General features: G+C 43.1%; 1 protein-coding gene across 1 annotated transcript; it reads right to left on the reverse strand.

The window, feature by feature from the left end:
* Positions 1–333: 333 nt before the first annotated feature.
* On the reverse strand, positions 334–13,479 carry LOC127046921 (C-type lectin domain family 2 member L-like). Its single transcript, XM_050944599.1, has 5 exons — positions 13,075–13,479; positions 10,866–10,955; positions 5,270–5,433; positions 3,760–3,863; positions 334–1,866 (listed from the first exon to the last, which is right to left on the reverse strand). The coding sequence occupies exons 1-5, from the start codon at positions 13,409–13,411 to the stop codon at positions 1,731–1,733; spliced, it is 831 nt and encodes a 276-aa protein (XP_050800556.1). The 5' UTR covers positions 13,412–13,479; the 3' UTR covers positions 334–1,730.
* Between the last annotated feature and the right edge of the window lie 4,394 nt (positions 13,480–17,873).

Below are 17,873 nucleotides of genomic sequence, written 5' to 3' on the forward strand. Positions count from 1 at the left end.
CAGTGCATTCCCACTCTCAGCTCAGTGCAGAGAGAGGAAAAGAATGGGCCAGAACCAGGGAGAAGGTAAGTACCCACTGAGCGGGTCCAGCAGCTGGGATCCCAGCTGGCAGAAGACAGCAGATGGACCCCCTGAGCAACAGGGGGCTGAGCCGCTCAGTCCACTGATGGTCTGGGGTCCCGACCGCTGGCCTCGCACAGCCCACTGCTGGCCTAGGTGAACAGAATCCCAGACTAGCAGCGGGCTGAGCAGGCTGGCAGCATAAGATCAACATTTTAATTTCATTTTAAATGAAGCTTCTTAAACATTTTGAAAACCTTGTTTATTTTACAATACAATATTAGTTTAGTTATATAATATATAGACTTATAGCGACCTTCTAAAAAACATGAAAATGTATTACCGGCACGTGAAACCTTCAATTAAAGTGAATAAATGAAGACTCAGCACACCACTTCTGAAAGATTACCGACCCCTGTGCTAGAGGCTGTGCGTGACCAGCCCAGGAGTGGGGTTCTCACAGAAGAGCAGGGTAAGGCTGGCTCCCAGAGTTGAGGATTGGAGTGACCTAGCAGATCACCAGTCCAGATAACACCAGGGGAATGTCACGGATACCGACCTCCTTTGTAACATACTTTGAGATCTACTGACGAAAAGTAACAGAAATCCTAGGCACTGATCATAATTATTATGAGATATGCTGCCTTTTGCATTTTAAAAACATTTTTAATTAACATTTATTTTTTCATGATGTATGAGGCACCTCAACAAACAAGTAAAAACACTGTCACTGCATCAAACAGTCTCCAATCTACATTTAAGGTGATATAACAATCCAAGGTCTTAGACAAGATTGTGGGAGCGGGGAGGGAGGAAGAGAAGAATAATAGGACAGATTTTTAAAGGTATTTAAAGATGCAGATAGGCATGTAGTGGGATTTTCAATGTGCCTAGGTCCCTAACTTCAATAGGTGTTAAGCACCTAGGTGTTTTTGAAACACCAGGACCACAAAGCTGAATCTGAAATTCTTAGGTACAGAATTACAAAACCCTGAATAAAACAGAAACAGCAAGAAGCATGAGGGACACTGTACATTATCTTTGTAAGAAAGTTTACATAACCGTTTTGTGACATTTTACACATCCAAGAAATCTATTTATTCTACATCATTCTTTTTAGAGCTCCATGTCAGAGTTCTCAAGGAGGCTGGCCAGCTTCATTTCCTTCAGTAGTCTCATTGCTGAACTGAGGTCCCCAATAAGTGAGATTTCTCTTTACAAATGCAAAGATGGTTTGCTGGGTCTAGGACTGTGCTTTGAAGCCCTCTCTGAGAAGTGATTGCTTTACCTGCGTTATTATCTTTCTTCTCAGCTGGGCTGAAGCTCAAACAAGGAAATATTTGTGTTGCAGTCATTTCCTAGGTCTCATTATGGTCAGTGTCCTGTCCACTCACTCAAGTCTGCTACAATTGCTATCACCATATCAGCCCTTCCCCCGGACCCTACAAGCTTTCCGTAGGAATTATCATTCTTCTCCATGTAGGGATGACTATTCTCTTTATCACTATCCAGCTGGCACTGAAGATGTGCATTCATGAACCCTCCCACAATGGCTCTGTTTTCTCTGCTGCTACTGTGATCCTGAATTTCAAAATGTTCAAGTATTGTGGACTACAGGCCAGTGATCCACATGTGAAGAAAGTCCATGGATTTATACATCAAGTTGTGTCCTATGGAGAAAGTGTGCTGGACTGAGGCAGACCCACACTGCAGAGCCAGTTCCTGAGTAACCTGCACTCTGATGTGGAAATGGAGATAGAATCTGTGTGGGCACATTCTTCATGACCTGATAGGTATACAGGAAATCTGAAAAACCATAAGAAAATAGGAATTAAGGTAGAAATTCTGAAATAAACAATCAATGCTTCATTGCTTATGTAATTTAAAACTAGAGCCGACGAAGCCCCAGAGAACACATTTTAGGGAACCATTTGACATTTGTCTGATTCGGGAGGAACAAACGTGTTGCTTTGTCCATCACTCTGTGGGTCAGAACAGGAGTAGCCTAAGGCTGACTCACCACTCTGTGCACTCTGTAAAGCCTCCCTGCCTGGGCTCAAATGGGAGATAACTGATTAAAGACTGGGTGATCAACCAGTTAACAAGGGGATTCAGCTCATCAGCTGGGGCAGTTAAAAAGGAGACAGGATGGGACAGGAGGCTGGAAGGAAGAGCAAAGAAGCCTAGGAGCTCAGAAAGGTGAGCTCACCCTCCTCCTCTCATCCGGTGCCTAGGGAGTAAGTAGAAACTTGGGGAAAGCCTTATGCTATGGAGACCATGAATGGGTATAAAACATTATAAGCACATGGTGCTGGACTTAGAGAGGAGTGGGGGGGGGGCCTGTTTGCAAAGCAAAACACAAGGAGAGATGGAACCTACCATGTGACACTCTTGCATATGGAAAACTCTCACTATTGCCTAGTGTGACACCCTTTCTAAAGAAGGTTACTTTAGTTACAACTGGATGCTAGGTTACTGGGCTGCTTGTGTGTTTGGAATGTGCAAGGCAGTTCAAAATCTAAAATGGTATTTCAATATGAAGAATGGCCCAGACCATCTTCATGGATGAAGAGGACAAAATCCCAGCAAAATCTTTGTGAGGAATCCACAGAAAGAGGAAGTCCCACCTGTAGCACAGGTCTCCTCATTTCCAGACTTCAGAAAAGCCTCCTGTGCTAGGTCTTTGAGGGGTAGAAGTGGAGGTGGCCACCCACTTGGTGGAGAAAATCATCTTAATTAATTCTGCCTCAGGCATTTTGCCAGTTCACACTGGGAACCAATCTTTAGTGGGGCTTCTGGGGACATCTACTAGTTTTGGAGCCCTTATCAGTATAGCGCTATACTAGAGAGAGCTATTAAAAGAGTACAGGACCTCTGGATCCTAGACAATTCAAATAAGGGTAACCTCATGGAGTTTAATCTATTGCATAGGTAATTCCTGTTTAGGGAACAATCTTACCCACTAAAATTACTACTGTCAATTTCTCCTCACATAAGGTGGAAATTTATGCATACCATGTATTGCAGTCATGACTGTAGCAGCATAATGTGCATATAGTCAAATAAAAGACAGGCAACAAGATTAAATGAAACAGATTGATCCAGATCTGATCTCATTTAAGCTGGTGTAAATCTGAAGTAACTCCATTGCAGTCATTGAAGTACTTTCAGATCAGCATTGATGTAGTAGAGTAGAAAGAAGGCCAGTTTCTTGACTTTACTGTTCCCATACACACAGCAACAATTTCAGTATCTAATTCTTCTCTCCTCCTTCTCTAACTAACTAAAAAGAAGCTGAGCTCTCTCCTAATGAACAAAGGAAAATAATAGTTCAGAGGGACAATAGCTCCAGCTTCTGTGAAGGACAACAGCATTAGGCCAGGTCTACACACGGGTTTTGTAGTGGTACAATTAGTTCAGTTAGGGGCGTGATATTTTTACTGAAATTGTTATGCCAATATAGCCTTCCTACTGAGGACACAGTTACATCAGTATAAAGGCGATTTTTACTAGTATAGCTTATTCCCCTTCCCCTAAGTACATTTATACCAGTATAACTGTGTCCACACAGTCGGGATGGGGGACGGTTCCACTTTAGATGGTAAAAGTAAAGCAGAACAACTTTTGTGTGTAGACAAGCCCTTAATTTCTCACCTTCCTTACTCTCCTCTTACATAGCACATTTGAAAGATAACTCACAGACTCGTATTAAGTGTTTCTCCATTCACCCAGTAGAACTCGGCTCCTTTCTTGCGCAGCCCAATCCAAGAGTCTCTTGTGCGCATTCGATTCATTATGAAATTCTAGACAAAACATATGTCACAATGAATTTCCATGCTGGGAAGTGCATCTTTTATGAATCCATTCAGTAGGGAAGAGTTTACGTTCTGAAAATGGGTTCCTGCCTTTATTTTAAAGACAGATACCGGGGGTCTGATTCTCCCCAGCCCTGCACCTTGTGTTGTCATTTTTGCCTGACCATGTGGGTGTAAAATGACACTATTCTGAATAGGGAGGGTTTTACTCATCTTTGCACAGATCTAAATAGCCACACAAGGTACAAGGCAGTGGACAATCAAGCCTAACGTGTTTTCTTGATTAGATTGCTACTGCTCTATTGCTAAATTTCATTGCAAGAAACAACTTTAAAAGCACAGACAGGTCACTAACTATAGTCAGTGGAGGATGAGCCAGTCAGCCATGTTGTTGGACAGACAGAGCCTTGGTCACTGATCAGAGCAGACCAAAATACAACTTCAGCCAGTCAGAAAGAAACCAATACAATGACACTGGTATATCCTCACCCCACCTCACCTCATGCTCTGCTACTCCTGCAGTTGCAAAAGTGCACAGATCATTAATATCATCAGCTGTGTATCATCGATAACAGATAATACAATGCTGAAGGAAGCAAAATATTTCAGCACAATGACTTCACTCAACTAATAGTGGTGAAGGGTGAGAGTAGGAGAAATCTAAGTAAATACATCTCTAGATTAAGAGATTACAGTGTTTAAGTACACTGGACCTGATTCACCATTGTCTTGATGGAGTTTTATGCCAGAATAACTCCACTGATTTCAGTAAAGTTACACCAGCATAAAAGTTGAGAAATATAGAACAAATATCCCTTACTTTTCCCAATTGTTCAATTTTCTTTCTTGATTTTCACCATTTCATTCTATTTTCTTTCTGGGTAGGTCAGATCTAAATTCGGATCCTGCACTCACTGAAGTTAAATTGCAAACCTCACACTGACTTTAGGAGTACAGGATAAATTTCTAATAAGCAAAAAATTATTATTAAAAAAACAACATTTAGCCCTTTTTGTTCATTAAAAAAGAAACACAAAAAAGTCCATCTCAAATTTTTATTTCCTTTAATGGTTACTTTTAATTCGTGCCCACTTTGCAGTTTTAATTTCTGAAAACTCCTTCCACCCCATCTCAGAACATGAATGTGCTTCTGTAATGGATGCTAATGGAAAACAACCTATATGTCACTGAACATAATGTTTGTGATTTGACTTCATTGTTAGTGACAAACAATTCTGTCACATGTTATGTTGGATTCTAGCATATTCTGATATTCCAGGGTGTATAGGGAGTGGGGGTGGAAGGGAGAGAGGAGGAAGGGGGAAGAGTGATGAAATTACAGGAATCATTGGAGTAAGGGAAGAGACGCTGTATCAGAAGGATGGAAACTTTACCATTTCCTGTTGGCTTTCAATCACAGCAAGAGAAGCCCCATGTGCAGAGCAGAAGCTTTGACTGGAATCCCAGTCTGCTTGATCTTCTGAGAGGTAATAACATTTCTTTCTGTAGTATAGCCAGTCATCACGGCACGGCTCCAGGTGAGGCAATATGGGAAGACCTTTATTTGAAATGAAGTGAATATTACTATCCTAGTACATAGCAAATACATAAAATGTGTGTTTTATTCACTATTCTCTAAGAACACCACAGCAAGCTGGTTCTACATTCTGTGGCAAGGCACTTTGGTGTCTGTGCTACTGCTACAACAACCTGGAAATTCTGCTGCAACTTCTAATATATTAAAAAATGGAAGCTTGTATTGAATTAAAGATTAAACTGAACAATGCAATACAATATCTTCTGTTAATTATTTAAAATATTAAATTTAATTTATTTTATTTTCTCCCTAAATTATCAACTGGCAATGGGCTGTAAATTTCTGTATTGAAAATACACAGCTAAAAGTTGGCAGAACATGGGAGGGCAGACAGCTGACTGCAGAACATTTGGGGCTTTGGGGCATTGGAAGGGATTTGAGATTGTGAGATAAACACATTGAGTAAAATGTTCAAATTGACTTTGGCACTTACAGTGATCTTTTCAAAATCACCTAAACAGGTTGGGGGCCTAACTCCCATTAAAATCACTTTTAAAAGAACCTACTATTAAAAGGCTACATCCCACTGACTTTCAGTGAGGTTTAAACTAGTGTAAATGGTGGATTCTCTGTAACTTGAAGTCTTTAAACCATAATTTGATGATAACAGCAACTAGGGGTCTATTACAGGAGTGGATGGGTGAGGTTCTGTGGCCTGCTACGTGCAGGAGGTCAGTCTAGATTATCATGATGATCCCTTCTGACCTTAAGTCTATGTTAAAAGACCATTATTTATGTTGCAAAAGGAAAGCACTCATAACCTAGAAAATGCCAGAACTTAGGTGGCCCATGTAACCTTAATTTGGCCTTCTTGTGCATATGCATTATGATACAATGTTTAATTACACGATCACATACTCTTTTTTTTTACAGGTCCCTGTCTCCGTCAGTGCAACTGATGGATAATGATCAGAAAATGAATCAAGGTTGTGTAGTAAATTAGGCTGCATGTGGGATCCCTACCTCACTTGCTCTAGAAGTTAGCAAATGTGTGGAGAGGATGGTATTATAGGTAAAGCAGGTGAATGCCAAATAGGCAAATTCATTTCTATCTTTAGCTCTGCCATGGGACTCTTATGTGATGCTGAACAAGGCACTTAAATCAAAAATTTTGCAGGTGACTATTAATGACATGTTTCTCATTTTCTGGGTGCCCAACCAAGACACCTGAGGTCTGATTTGCAGAAGTGCTGAGCACCCGTAACTGCAATTAAAGTCAGTGGGTGCTTGACAGTAAGGCAGCATGGTCTGAAGGAATGAAAACAAGGCTGGGAGTGAAGCGGTCCTAAATTTTAAGTCTGGTTCTGCCACTGATACACTGTGTGGTCTCAGGCAAGTCTGTCTCAATCACCCCATCTGTAAAATGGAGATCATAATGCCCTTCTACCTCACTGTAGAGAGAAATTTCTCAATGTTTGCGAGGTCCTCAGATAGTACAGTGACAAGTGCTCAACTGCAGACTACCAGGAAATGAATAATGTTTTATTCACTGCAGGCTTTGGATAGTGTACACTAATAATTAAATAATGAGAATAAAAATATTGAACAGCTGCCTCACTACCTGCACACCAACCATACTGGATACTGAATGAGGCTGGGGTCCCAGGGAAAAAATAGTATGTGGTCACATCATTAAAGACTGTATCATAATATATATGCAGAAGGTGGCAGAATTAAGTTGCACAGACAATCATAATACTGGCATTTACTGACTTTTCAGTGCTTGACTTTGCAACCTCAATAACATCTCTTAATGCAGTTAAGTATGTAGGATTAAGCTGAAATAAACATTAATTCTAAACAGTTATGAATGTTGCAAACCTTTGAATGACCTACATGATGAAGCAGCAATTTATTTATTTAGAATATGGCACCACAAGCAGGTTAGGAGGACCTGAGAAGGAGAACAATTTTTGGGCTGTTTTGTTAAATACCAGGACTGGTATTATTTTTTTAATGGCCTTATTAAAGACAGAGCTTGGAAAGCACTCTATTTAAATTAAAGACAGTTCTAATTTAAAAATTGACGAGAAGCATTGATTCTGTTTAGCTAAAATTTTAATATCAGATTAGAAATAGTATCAAATTTTGCACAGCAATACAGGCACGTTTGCCCAGTTTCACAAAGGTATTTAGGCCCCTAACTTCTACTGAAATTAATGGAAGCTGGAAGTCTAAATCTGGGCCTTTGAGGATCTGGGCCTTTATTACTAGTTAGACACAGTGATGGGGAAAAGTGGAAAATCAGATGTAGTCTAGTAAATTGAAGACAAGATTGGGAGCCAAGAGCTCAAGTTCCAATCTGCCTGAGCCACTGATTTACTGTGTGACCTTGAGCAAGTCACTTGACACCTCTGCCTCAGTTTCTCCATCTATAAACTAGGAATTATAATATTTACCAAGAGTAAATAGTAGCTAAACAGTTTGAAGATGAAATGCTTTGAGAGAGCTTGAAAAGTCCATTTGTCTAGTCACCAAGAATGCATAGGAAACTTTCCCAGGAAAATACCATCAACTTCTGCTGAACCTAAGTTTTCATTAAAGGCCTGATTCACTGGTATCCTTGGTGATTTGCACCGATACAGCAACTCAGAGCAGACATAAACCTAGCTTGACACAAAATGGTGAATCTGACTCTCTGCTCTTAGCTTCTCTGGCTGAAGCCAGGAAACCTTCCAAACTGAAACCAAGTGTACCCAATACGGTGCTGTCTTCCTAAGTCTGTTGACAAACAGTTCCAGTGCCTCTGCTGCTCCTCACACCTTTGCCAAGCTGAAGTACAGCAACAAACTGACCAGCCTGATCAGTTTACACTGTTTTTATTCAAAGACATGAGGGCAGCAGTGGAACTGACATGAATCAGGTCAATTTCGCTCTGCAGATGCCTGTGAAAGCTCTAAGCAGCAGACTGAAGCACTATATCTCAAAACAGCACCCTGGTACCCCCACATTTGCCACGGTTATATGAATATGTTTTGTGATAAGTATGTTTTGGGACTGTTCTGTTCAATATCTTCATCAACGACTTAGATGTTGGCATAGAAAGTACGCTTATTAAGTTTGCAGACGATACCAAACTGGGAGGGATTGCAACTGCTTTGGAGGACAGGGTCAAAATTCAAAATGATCTGGACAAATTGGAGAAATGGTCTGAGGTAAACAGGATGAAGTTCAACAATGACAAATGCAAAGTGCTCCACTTAGGAAGGAACAGTTTCACACATACAGAATGGGAAGAGACTGTCTAGGAAGAAGTATGGCAGAAAGAGATCTAGGGGTCATAGTGGACCACAAGCTAAATATGAGTCAACAGTGTGATACTGTTTCAAAAAAAGCAAACGTGATTCTGGGATGCATTAACAGGTGTGTTGAAAACAAGACACAGGAAGTCATTCTTCCGCTCTACTCTGTGCTGGTTAGGCCTCAACTGGAGTATTGTGTCCAGTTCTAGGCACTGCATTTCAAGAAAGATGTGGAGAAATTGGAGAGGGTCCAGAGAAGAGCAACAAGAATGATTAAAGGTCTTGAGAACATGATCTACGAAGGAAGGCTGAAAGAACTGGGTTTATTTAGTTTGGAAATGAGAAGACCAAGAGGGGACATGATAGCAGTTTTCAGGTATCTAAAAGGGTGTCATCAGGAGGAGGGAGAAAACTTGTTCACCTTAGCCTCTAATGATAGAACAAGAAGCAATGGGCTTAAACTGCAGCAAGGGAGATTCAGGTTGGACATTAGGAAAAAGTTCCTGTCAGGGTAGTTAAACACTGGAATAAATTGCCTAGGGAGGTTGTGGAATCTCCATCTCTGGAGATATTTAAGAGTAGGTTAGATAAATGTCTATCAGGGATGGTCTAGACAGTATTTGGTCCTGCCATGAGGGCAGGGGACTGGACTCGATGACCTCTCGAGGTCCCTTCCAGTCCTAGAGTCTATGAATCTATGAGTCTATAAGTATGCCTTGTGAAGTATTATTTGAAAAGTCATGATCTATTTACTATCCTGTTGAATTGTATGTATTAACATTGTATGTAAACTTATGAAGTTTTGCTACATGTTTGTTACTGAAGTATGTTGAGTTTGAGAAACACCCACAGCTAGCCTTTCAGTGGTAACAAAGGCCAACTAACACCCAGGTGACAGATTTTCAACAGTGCTAGCCAGCAATGTGTTGATGGCCCATTAATGAGAATCTACTCTCCCGGTGGGCCCCTCCTGAAGACTCCTCAAAGAGTACATAGGCAATGAATAACTGCTGACTTAGCAAGGCACACCAGGACATGTGATCCAAGACTCCATGTTAGAGCCAGTACTTTTCCAGGCACCTGGAGGACAGTATAAACTCAGGGACAGTGACATCACCAGACCACTTCTCTCTTCTCCCATCTCAACACCTGGAAACAAGATAGTTTGGAAGCAAAAAGGAAGCCTCCTTGAACCAGGGAGAAGGGATGGTCCTAACTAGGCTTTCTAGTTAATATGAACTGTGAACTGTATTCTGCCTATAACATCCAGTAAGGTGAGAAAAACTCTTTGATTCAAATCTTGCTTAGTCTGATAAAGTTTAGGATTTTACCTTTTATTTCTTATGTAACTAACTCTGACAGCTACACTTAACATTTTTAAACATTTAAAATCTAGCTTTCTGTAGTTAATAAACTTGTTTAATGTTTTATCTCAGCCAGTATATTTTTGATTGAAATGCTTACGGAATCTCAGCTCAGGTTAACAAGGGCTGGTGCATATGAATTTTCTTTCATAAAATGACAGACTTATGAGCTTGCACTGTCCAAGGAAGCCTTGAGCAGTGTATGATGGCATCTTACTGGGGTGCAAAGCTGCAGGGATTTATTAGTGTCTCCCTGTGTATAGTTCATGGGAGGCTGTGAGAGCCTGCATGTAACTTTGGGTGTGCCTTCACATGCTAATAGTTGTGTGAGAGCAAAGCCTGAAGGGGCTGCTTGTCACAAGCAGAGCAGTTTGAGGTATCCTGAGCCAGAGAGTTAAAGGGGGCACAGCAGTCCCACAGTCCATGTTGTACTCGGGGGTGGGGAATGACACAGTGAGCAGGGTGAAATGGACAGCTTGTTGCTCTGGGCAAGATTTGCACTTCATATGCTGGTGTAGAGATTTTAAGTGTGTTGACTGAATACAGTCAAGAAAGGGTTACACGTTTTGGGCTACTGTCTGAGAGGGACCCAGAAACAGAAGCCTGGGGGAAAGGTAAGGATACCTTTCTCCTCCATCAGAGTAGCCATTAGGTTGTGGGGAAGAGGGGGATAAATAGTAGATCTCTCTCATCCTCATAGCAGTCAGAAGGCTCTGAGGTGGGAAGGAGGAAAGGAAAGAGATATTGTTTTGCCTTTCCAACATCAGTTTGTCTTAAATGCACTTACTCCAGCTAAACCAGATCAAGAGTAAAATCACAGGAACAGCAATCAAAATTCCAGCAACTCGTCTCCAGAACCAGAGGTGTAAGCAGAGGCCTGAAAAGAAGAGAGTTGAGAAGCTTCAGTGAATTAAACATGTATAGAACTGACGGGTTTAGAGACTTGGTCATTAAAAAAAAAAAATCAAACATGGATTCAAACTACATCCATATTTAGGCACCCAAATAAGTGACCTGATTTTCAGAGGTCCTGAGCAGCTACAACTTTCACAGAAGTCAATGGGAACTGCCGATGCTTGGTACCTCTGAAAATAAGGCCTAAATATGGATGTAGGTGTCTAACTTTAGGCACTCAAAATTTGAAGTGTTTGCCTCCGTGAATGTGTGGTTTCCTACAGAACCGTTAGCTAGAGAATGACTCATTAATAGAGTACCTCTCCTCTTAGAAGGATGGGCAACTGAGATGCTAGAGACCAGGTCTCCCCTACCTCAGTCCACTCCCTACAACATACATCCCTCTCTAACCCAAAGAGTGGAATCCATGTTATACTGAAGGATAACTAGTAGGGTTGTCAAGTGGTTAAAAAAATTAATTGCGATTGATCATGCGATTAAAAAAAATTAATCGTGATTTATCGCGCAATTAATTGTACTGTTAAATAATGATAGAATACCATTTATTTAAATATTTTGGATGTTTTCTACATTTTCATATCTATTGATTTCAATTACAACACAGAATACAAAGTGTACAGTGCTCACTTTATATTTATGTTTGATTTCAAGTATTTGCACTGAAAAAAAACAAAAGAAATAGTATTTTTCAATTCATCTAATACAAGTACTGTGCAATCTCTTTATCATGAAAGCTGAACTTATAAATGTAGAAGTATGTACAAAAAAACCTGCATTCAAAAAAAAAAAACATTGTACAATTTTAGAGCCTGAAAGTCCACTCAGTCCTACTTCTTCTTCAGCCAACTGCTCAGACAAACAAGGTTGTTTACATGTGCAGGAGATAATGCTGCCCACTTCTTGTTTACAATGTCACCTGAAAGTGAGAACAGACATTCTCATGGCACTGTTGTAGCTGGCGTTGCAAGATATTCACGTGCCAGATGCGCTAAAGATTCATATATCCGTTCATGCTTCAACCACCATTCCAGGGGACATGTCCATGCTGATGATAGGTTCTGATCAATAACAATCCAAAGCAGTGAGGACCAATGCATGTTCATTTTCATTCTCTGAATCAGATGCCACCAGCAGAAGTAAGGTGACCAGACAGCAAATGTGAAAAATCGGGACAGAGAGTGGGGGGTAATAGGAGCCTATATAAGAAAAAGACCCCAAAATCAGGACTGTTCCTATAAAATCAGGTCATCTGGTCACCCTAAGCAGAAGGTTGATTTTCTTTTTGGGGGGTGTGGGTTCTGTAGTTTCCACATTGTAGAGTTGCTGTTTTAAGACTTCTGAAAGCATGCGCCACACCTCTTCCTCAGATTTTGGAAGGCATTTCAGATTCTTAAATCTTGGGTTGAGTGCTCTAGCTATCTTTAGAATCTCACATTGGTACCTTCTTTCCATTTTGTGAAAACTGCAGTGAAAGTGTTCTTAAAATGAACAATGCGTGCTGGGTCATCATCTGAGACTGCTAAAACATGAAATATATGGCAGAATGCAGATTTTTCAGTTTGATTCCCCAAACCTAAAACCCAATTATTCCCAGCTCAAGCAGTGACATCTAAAGCACGTGTATCCAGGAATCCCCTCCCTCACAGATGGCCGGTGAGGTGACCCTGTTCTCACAGCGCCTGCCTCTTTCTCTCCCCACACAAACTACCCCTGCCGCTCACTCCTCTCCTATCTCTTTCAGCTGCACTGTGCTGAAGTGCAAGCTATCTTGCACATTATTAATGAAGTATTGCTTGTTACAAGATAAGAACAAGGAGAGCAGGCTAGGGCAGAGGAGGAAAGAGCAAGAGGTGAAGGGGAGAGGGACAGAAGGAGGGCGGAAGAAGGCACTGAGTGGAGGGGAAAGGAGAGACCAGGGGTGTGGGGGAGAGCGAAAAGCTGTAGGGGAAGCTTGAAGACAGATTGGGTGGAGTCGCAGAGAGGGTGAAAGGGCAAACTGGGGAGAAGACGATGAGGGGCTCTAGGAGGAGGCAGCATGTCACACAAACACTAGTCATAGACTTTTCCCCTCCCCCTCTTACCCCACGTGGCCTCTATCCAGCTGGCCTTTAGGGTCCCGGCTCCCGGACCTGACCCCCGGAACTGCTCCGCGCCTCGTCCCGGCTGCGGACCGCGGTCCCCGGTATCCATCTGCACCAGGCAGTGCCGTGCTGAGCCCCCTTTCCTGGAGGGATCCGCAGGCCAAGCACCGCCCAGGGCTAGCTGGGCCCCAGCCGGGAGGGGGGCTACATCCCTCAGGTCTGACTCTGACTTGGCTCGACGGTGGCGGCCGCGCCTCCTCCTCAGCTGCGACTTCTCCCCGCGGGGCGGAGGCCGGAGGGACCATTCGCTCCCGATCTGCCCTGCGAGAGTCTGCATTCCCCCCACCCCCACGGCGAAGCGCCCCCGCCACCGAGCAGCTCCCCTGGACGCAGCACACGCTTCTCTTACCTACTTTCACTTTCACTTCCTCTGCGAGCTCCCAGCCCCGCCCCGCGCCCAGGGCGGGGAGAGGACTCAGCAGCAGCCCGGCCGAGCTACCTTCCGAGGGCGCACCCAACAGACAGAGACAGGCATCCTCCTCCTGCCGAGTTACCAACATGCCCAGACTCTGGGAGATCAGAAGGGTTCAGAAACCTAAACCTTATAGTGAGCTGAGACCAAACACCAGATGCAGACGCTCTTCCTTGCTGTAGAAAAGACTGAGGACGCAGGACAGCCAGGTGGCGGGCGCAAGCAAAAGCATCCAATTTTAGTGCCAATCCATGTCATCCACATCAAGACATGGAATTAATGCATTCTTCCTGCTCCATTTTGCAACAAGGCACAGGACTGAGGTTTTACAGACAAACAGAGACAGGAGGCATGGGACCATAAAATTTTGGCACCTGAGGCAGGGAGCTCAAATGACACCCCATACCCCCTCATTTGGATGAAAACTTTGAAAGGTCTCTAGTCTGCCTTCTTCCTGTTCTACTCCTCTCATGGTACTGCTCTGCTACCTACCCCAATAAAGGAGAACTAACAACTTAAAATGCCTTGTTCAAAAATTTGAAATAACGCTTAACTTTCAAATGCCTGAACAGCAAATGTAACTTTTCTTGTCTGCATAGTAAACACTGACATATTTATCTATTTGAATAATCAAAGTGGTGCTTTGCATGCCTTCTTGGTTGCAAAGATTTGAACTGCTACCTGAAAGTCCACAGTCTGGGCTAGATCATGCGCTATTGAGGTGGCTGCAAGGCCAATCAGCCTTTCCTGTGTCATTGTGGAGTGTAGATGTGTTTTTATTAACTTCAGGTGGGGAAGCTGCGTTCTCCACTGGCAACTGTTACAGGAAGTGTTAGAAGTATGCGCAGCGCAACAAAAGCATTTGGAAAGAGGGTGGTCATCTTATTTGTGCACATATATTCAAGAACAGCCTTTGGAGTTGATCCTGCTGAAATGTATCTTGAAAGAGCTTTCAGTTCATCACCTAAATCACTCGCATCAATATCGCGCATGTCAACACTGTCTCTAGTGCCCTGCATTGCTGGTGTAGGTCTTCAGTTATAGTTAGGAGTTTTGAAATATCATACAACATCCCAAATATACTGCTGTGTTTCTTGCACTGCATGAAACATTCTTCAACTGACTGTATTGCACAATCTAGCACCTGGTTAAAGAATTCAACTTTGAATTGTTGTTTGGGGTCTCTTATGGGATTATCCTGTGCCTCATAATCAAAATGTCTTCTTCTTCAGTGACTCTTGTATTCTTGAATGGGTGGGAAAATAGCTTCAGTGTGAAATTCCTCTGCCAACTTCTGCGCACTCTTCAGAACATTTTGAAATCCTTCATCTGACTGGTCAGACTTTGCTTTGTCCAGTTGTTCCATTGCTCCAGATATATCAAGGTCAACACCTTGGAGTCTCTTGCTTACAATATTTATTTCAAACAGTATGTCATGCCACAACACTAAGCCACAGAGAAATTTGAAGTTATGTATGTTTCTGGTGATTCCATTTCCCTCTGTCACTGTTCTCCCACAAACAGTTCCTCCATAATGGCAACTATGGCACCATCTATCTTCCCAATTTGATGTTTGATAGGCTTTATCGCCTCCACTCGATTTTCCCATTGTGTGGCACTCAGTGGTTTCAGTGTCAGAGAGGATGTTCCCAGATGTTTCAAAATTTGCCATCGATGAGTTGATGCAGAGAAAAACACATAGATGCTTTGAATTACATTAAAAAATTCAGCATCCTCACTAGAAGCTGATGCTGTGTCACTGACCATCAAGTTCAATGAATGAGAACTGCATGAGACAAAAAAAGCTCGATGGTTTAACTCTCAGATCTGTGTCTGCACTCCTCTGTTCTTTCCTCTCATGTTGGCACCGTTATCGTAGCCCTGACCTCTCATGTCAGCTATCACAATTCCCGTATCTTCCAGCTTTTTAAGAAGCACATTTGTCATACCAGCTTCTGTAGTTTCATCAATGTCAATAAATTCTAGAAAATGCTCTCTGACAGTCACAGGCGACAACTTTTGTTGGTGCCGGTGGGTGCTCGCGGCCCCGCCCTGACTCCACCCTCTCCCTGCCCCTATTGGGCGCTGGTATGTGCTCACATCCCCACCTCTGGCCCTGGCCTGACTCCACCCCTCCCTACCCCTATTGGCCCCCTCCTCAAATCCTCACCCTGGCCCCACCTCCTCCCTCAAGCGCACTGCGTTCCCCTCCTCCCCCCCTCCCAGGTTTGCTGTACGAATCAACTGCTTCACGGTAGAAGCACTAGGAAGGAGGAGAGATAAACAAGACCCGGCGACGCACTCAGGGGAAGAGGCGGAGGCAGAGTGGAGGCAGAGGTGAGCTGGGGAGGGGAGTTACCAGTGGGTTCTATGCATCCACCAATTTTTCCCTGTGGGTGCTCCAGCCCCAGAGCACTCATGGAGTCAGCGCCTATTCTGACAGTCACCATTGCAGGGACATTTTCACTAGGTTCTGTTGTTGCTACAAAACGCACCATTAAAGTCATTTATTCCGTCTGGCTGAGGTCAAGTGTGCAGTCCAGAATAACAGAGTAATATCTTGCTGACTCTGCCACAATCTTCTGTTTGACTTCTGTTGCCAGTAACTGTATGATCTCATTTTGAATTTTTTTCCAAGGTAGTGGTGCGTGTACATTTCTTGGATGGTGACTCTTCTTAGATGCTCCTAGAGTACAGCATCAAACTCAGCCATCAGCGCCACAATTTTAAGGAAGTTTCCATTGTTTGGCCCATACAGAGCTGATCTGAAGTGCCACACAGTGCTAGGTTTTGGGTAGCAAGCATTCTCACAATGGTGATGAGCCTTTTCAGAACATTTTGCCAGTAAAGAGACTCTGATGCAATCTTCTCTTGATGCTGATCATCTATCATTTAGTCTCATCTCAAGCTCTTTCCACCTATGGAATGCTCTCTGCTGATTTGCTGCCTTCTCATGGCATGACAGATTTCTAGCCAGATTTTTCCAGTCCTTTGTTCCCGTAGAACCCAATGTGGCTGGAATATTAGACTGGAAGAGTTTGCAACAAAAACAGTATGCAGCATTCCGGGTTTTTGAGTACATAAGCCATGGCCTTTCCACTTTGTCACCATTGGAGATTTCATGCCAGTAATATGTCGGAAGGAAACTTCTATTTTCATTGTCTTTGGAGAACATGAAGTTTTTCCCTTGCTGTGGCCCATGCAGTACAAGGAAGTCCCTCAGGCTACTGCTCAAGTGGGTCCACAGTCCTGGATCATGCAGACTTAAGAAACTAAACTCAGCAGCAGCTGTTTCTTGTGCCTCCACCACACTCTTCTCTGATCTGCACTTTTCTTCAGGAATGTGCCTTGTTACATCCATTTGAGATGGAGATATGGGTGCTGCAGTAGCTGCCAGGTCACCTGCACTCTGGCTAACCTACCATTCACATCCTCACTGGGAACAGAAGGCTCACCACGAACATTTGTGTCTATGTATCTCAGGAGAGCTCCTTCCTGCTTAGCTAGAAAAACTTTGTTTGCTTTCTTCCTTTTTCTGTATGCTGCCCCAGAGGGGCGTTTTCTTCTTTCACTCATGACTGCTGTTCTGTGCCAGCTATAGTGGCTCTCAACACTCAATTGAAGGAGACAAATAAGCAGGCTGGTAGCAGGGCCTGAGTGAGGGAAGATATCAGCATCTTAAGGGCCTAACTCTCTCCTACTACTTCAGTTGACTGCCTGTTCTCCTCAAGTGGGTTCAAAGAAGCAGCAGGAAACAGGAAGCTCCCTGAGAAGCTGGTATTAATCAGTCCAGGGTCCTGGGGGTGCTAGAGACGTACATAAGAGGCTCCTCCTCCTCTCTCTCCCTGCAGCTCCTGCTGTTTTCTGTTCCTTCTCACCTTTTCTCCTGTCTGCCTGTTATGTCTCTTGTGCCCTCCTTCCTCCAGCACAGCACTCCACCATCTCTGTGCATCTAGAGCAGAGAGAATACATATGCAGCAGCACCAGACACAATTTTCTACACTCTGGGTCCTAGTGGCACCCGCTCCCAGTCTGGCACCTGAGGCGGCCGCCTCAGTTTGCCTCATAGTAAGGCCAGCCCTGATGAATGGTGCACACACACCAATTAGATGTAAATAAGATGTAAATTTTTAATAGTGAGAGTAATTAACTATTGGAACAGTTTACCAAAGGTCATGGTGGATTGTCCATCACTGACAATTTTTAAATCAAGACTGCATGTTTTTCTAAAACAACTGCTCTAGGAATTATTTTGAGGGAGTTCTGTGGCCTGAGTTATACAGGTGAGTCTAGATAATAACAATGGTCTCTTCTGGCCTTCGCAAAT

This window comes from Gopherus flavomarginatus, chromosome 1, assembly GCF_025201925.1.
Source record: "Gopherus flavomarginatus isolate rGopFla2 chromosome 1, rGopFla2.mat.asm, whole genome shotgun sequence".
Lineage (NCBI taxonomy): Eukaryota > Metazoa > Chordata > Testudines > Testudinidae > Gopherus > Gopherus flavomarginatus.

Bases quoted from the DNA above. Each gene is read 5' to 3' on its own strand.
- LOC127046921 (XM_050944599.1), bottom strand. From the start codon at position 13,411: ATGCAGACTCTCGCAGGGCAGATCGGGAGCGAATGGTCCCTCCGGCCT. The intron at 10,956-13,074 runs GTAAGAGGGGGA...TCTTCTTTTCAG, and splicing joins CTGGATAGAGGCCACGTGGG to GCCTCTGCTTACACCTCTGG. The intron at 1,867-3,759 runs GTGAGTTATCTT...ATGGTTTTTCAG, and splicing joins GAAACACTTAATACGAGTCT to ATTTCCTGTATACCTATCAG.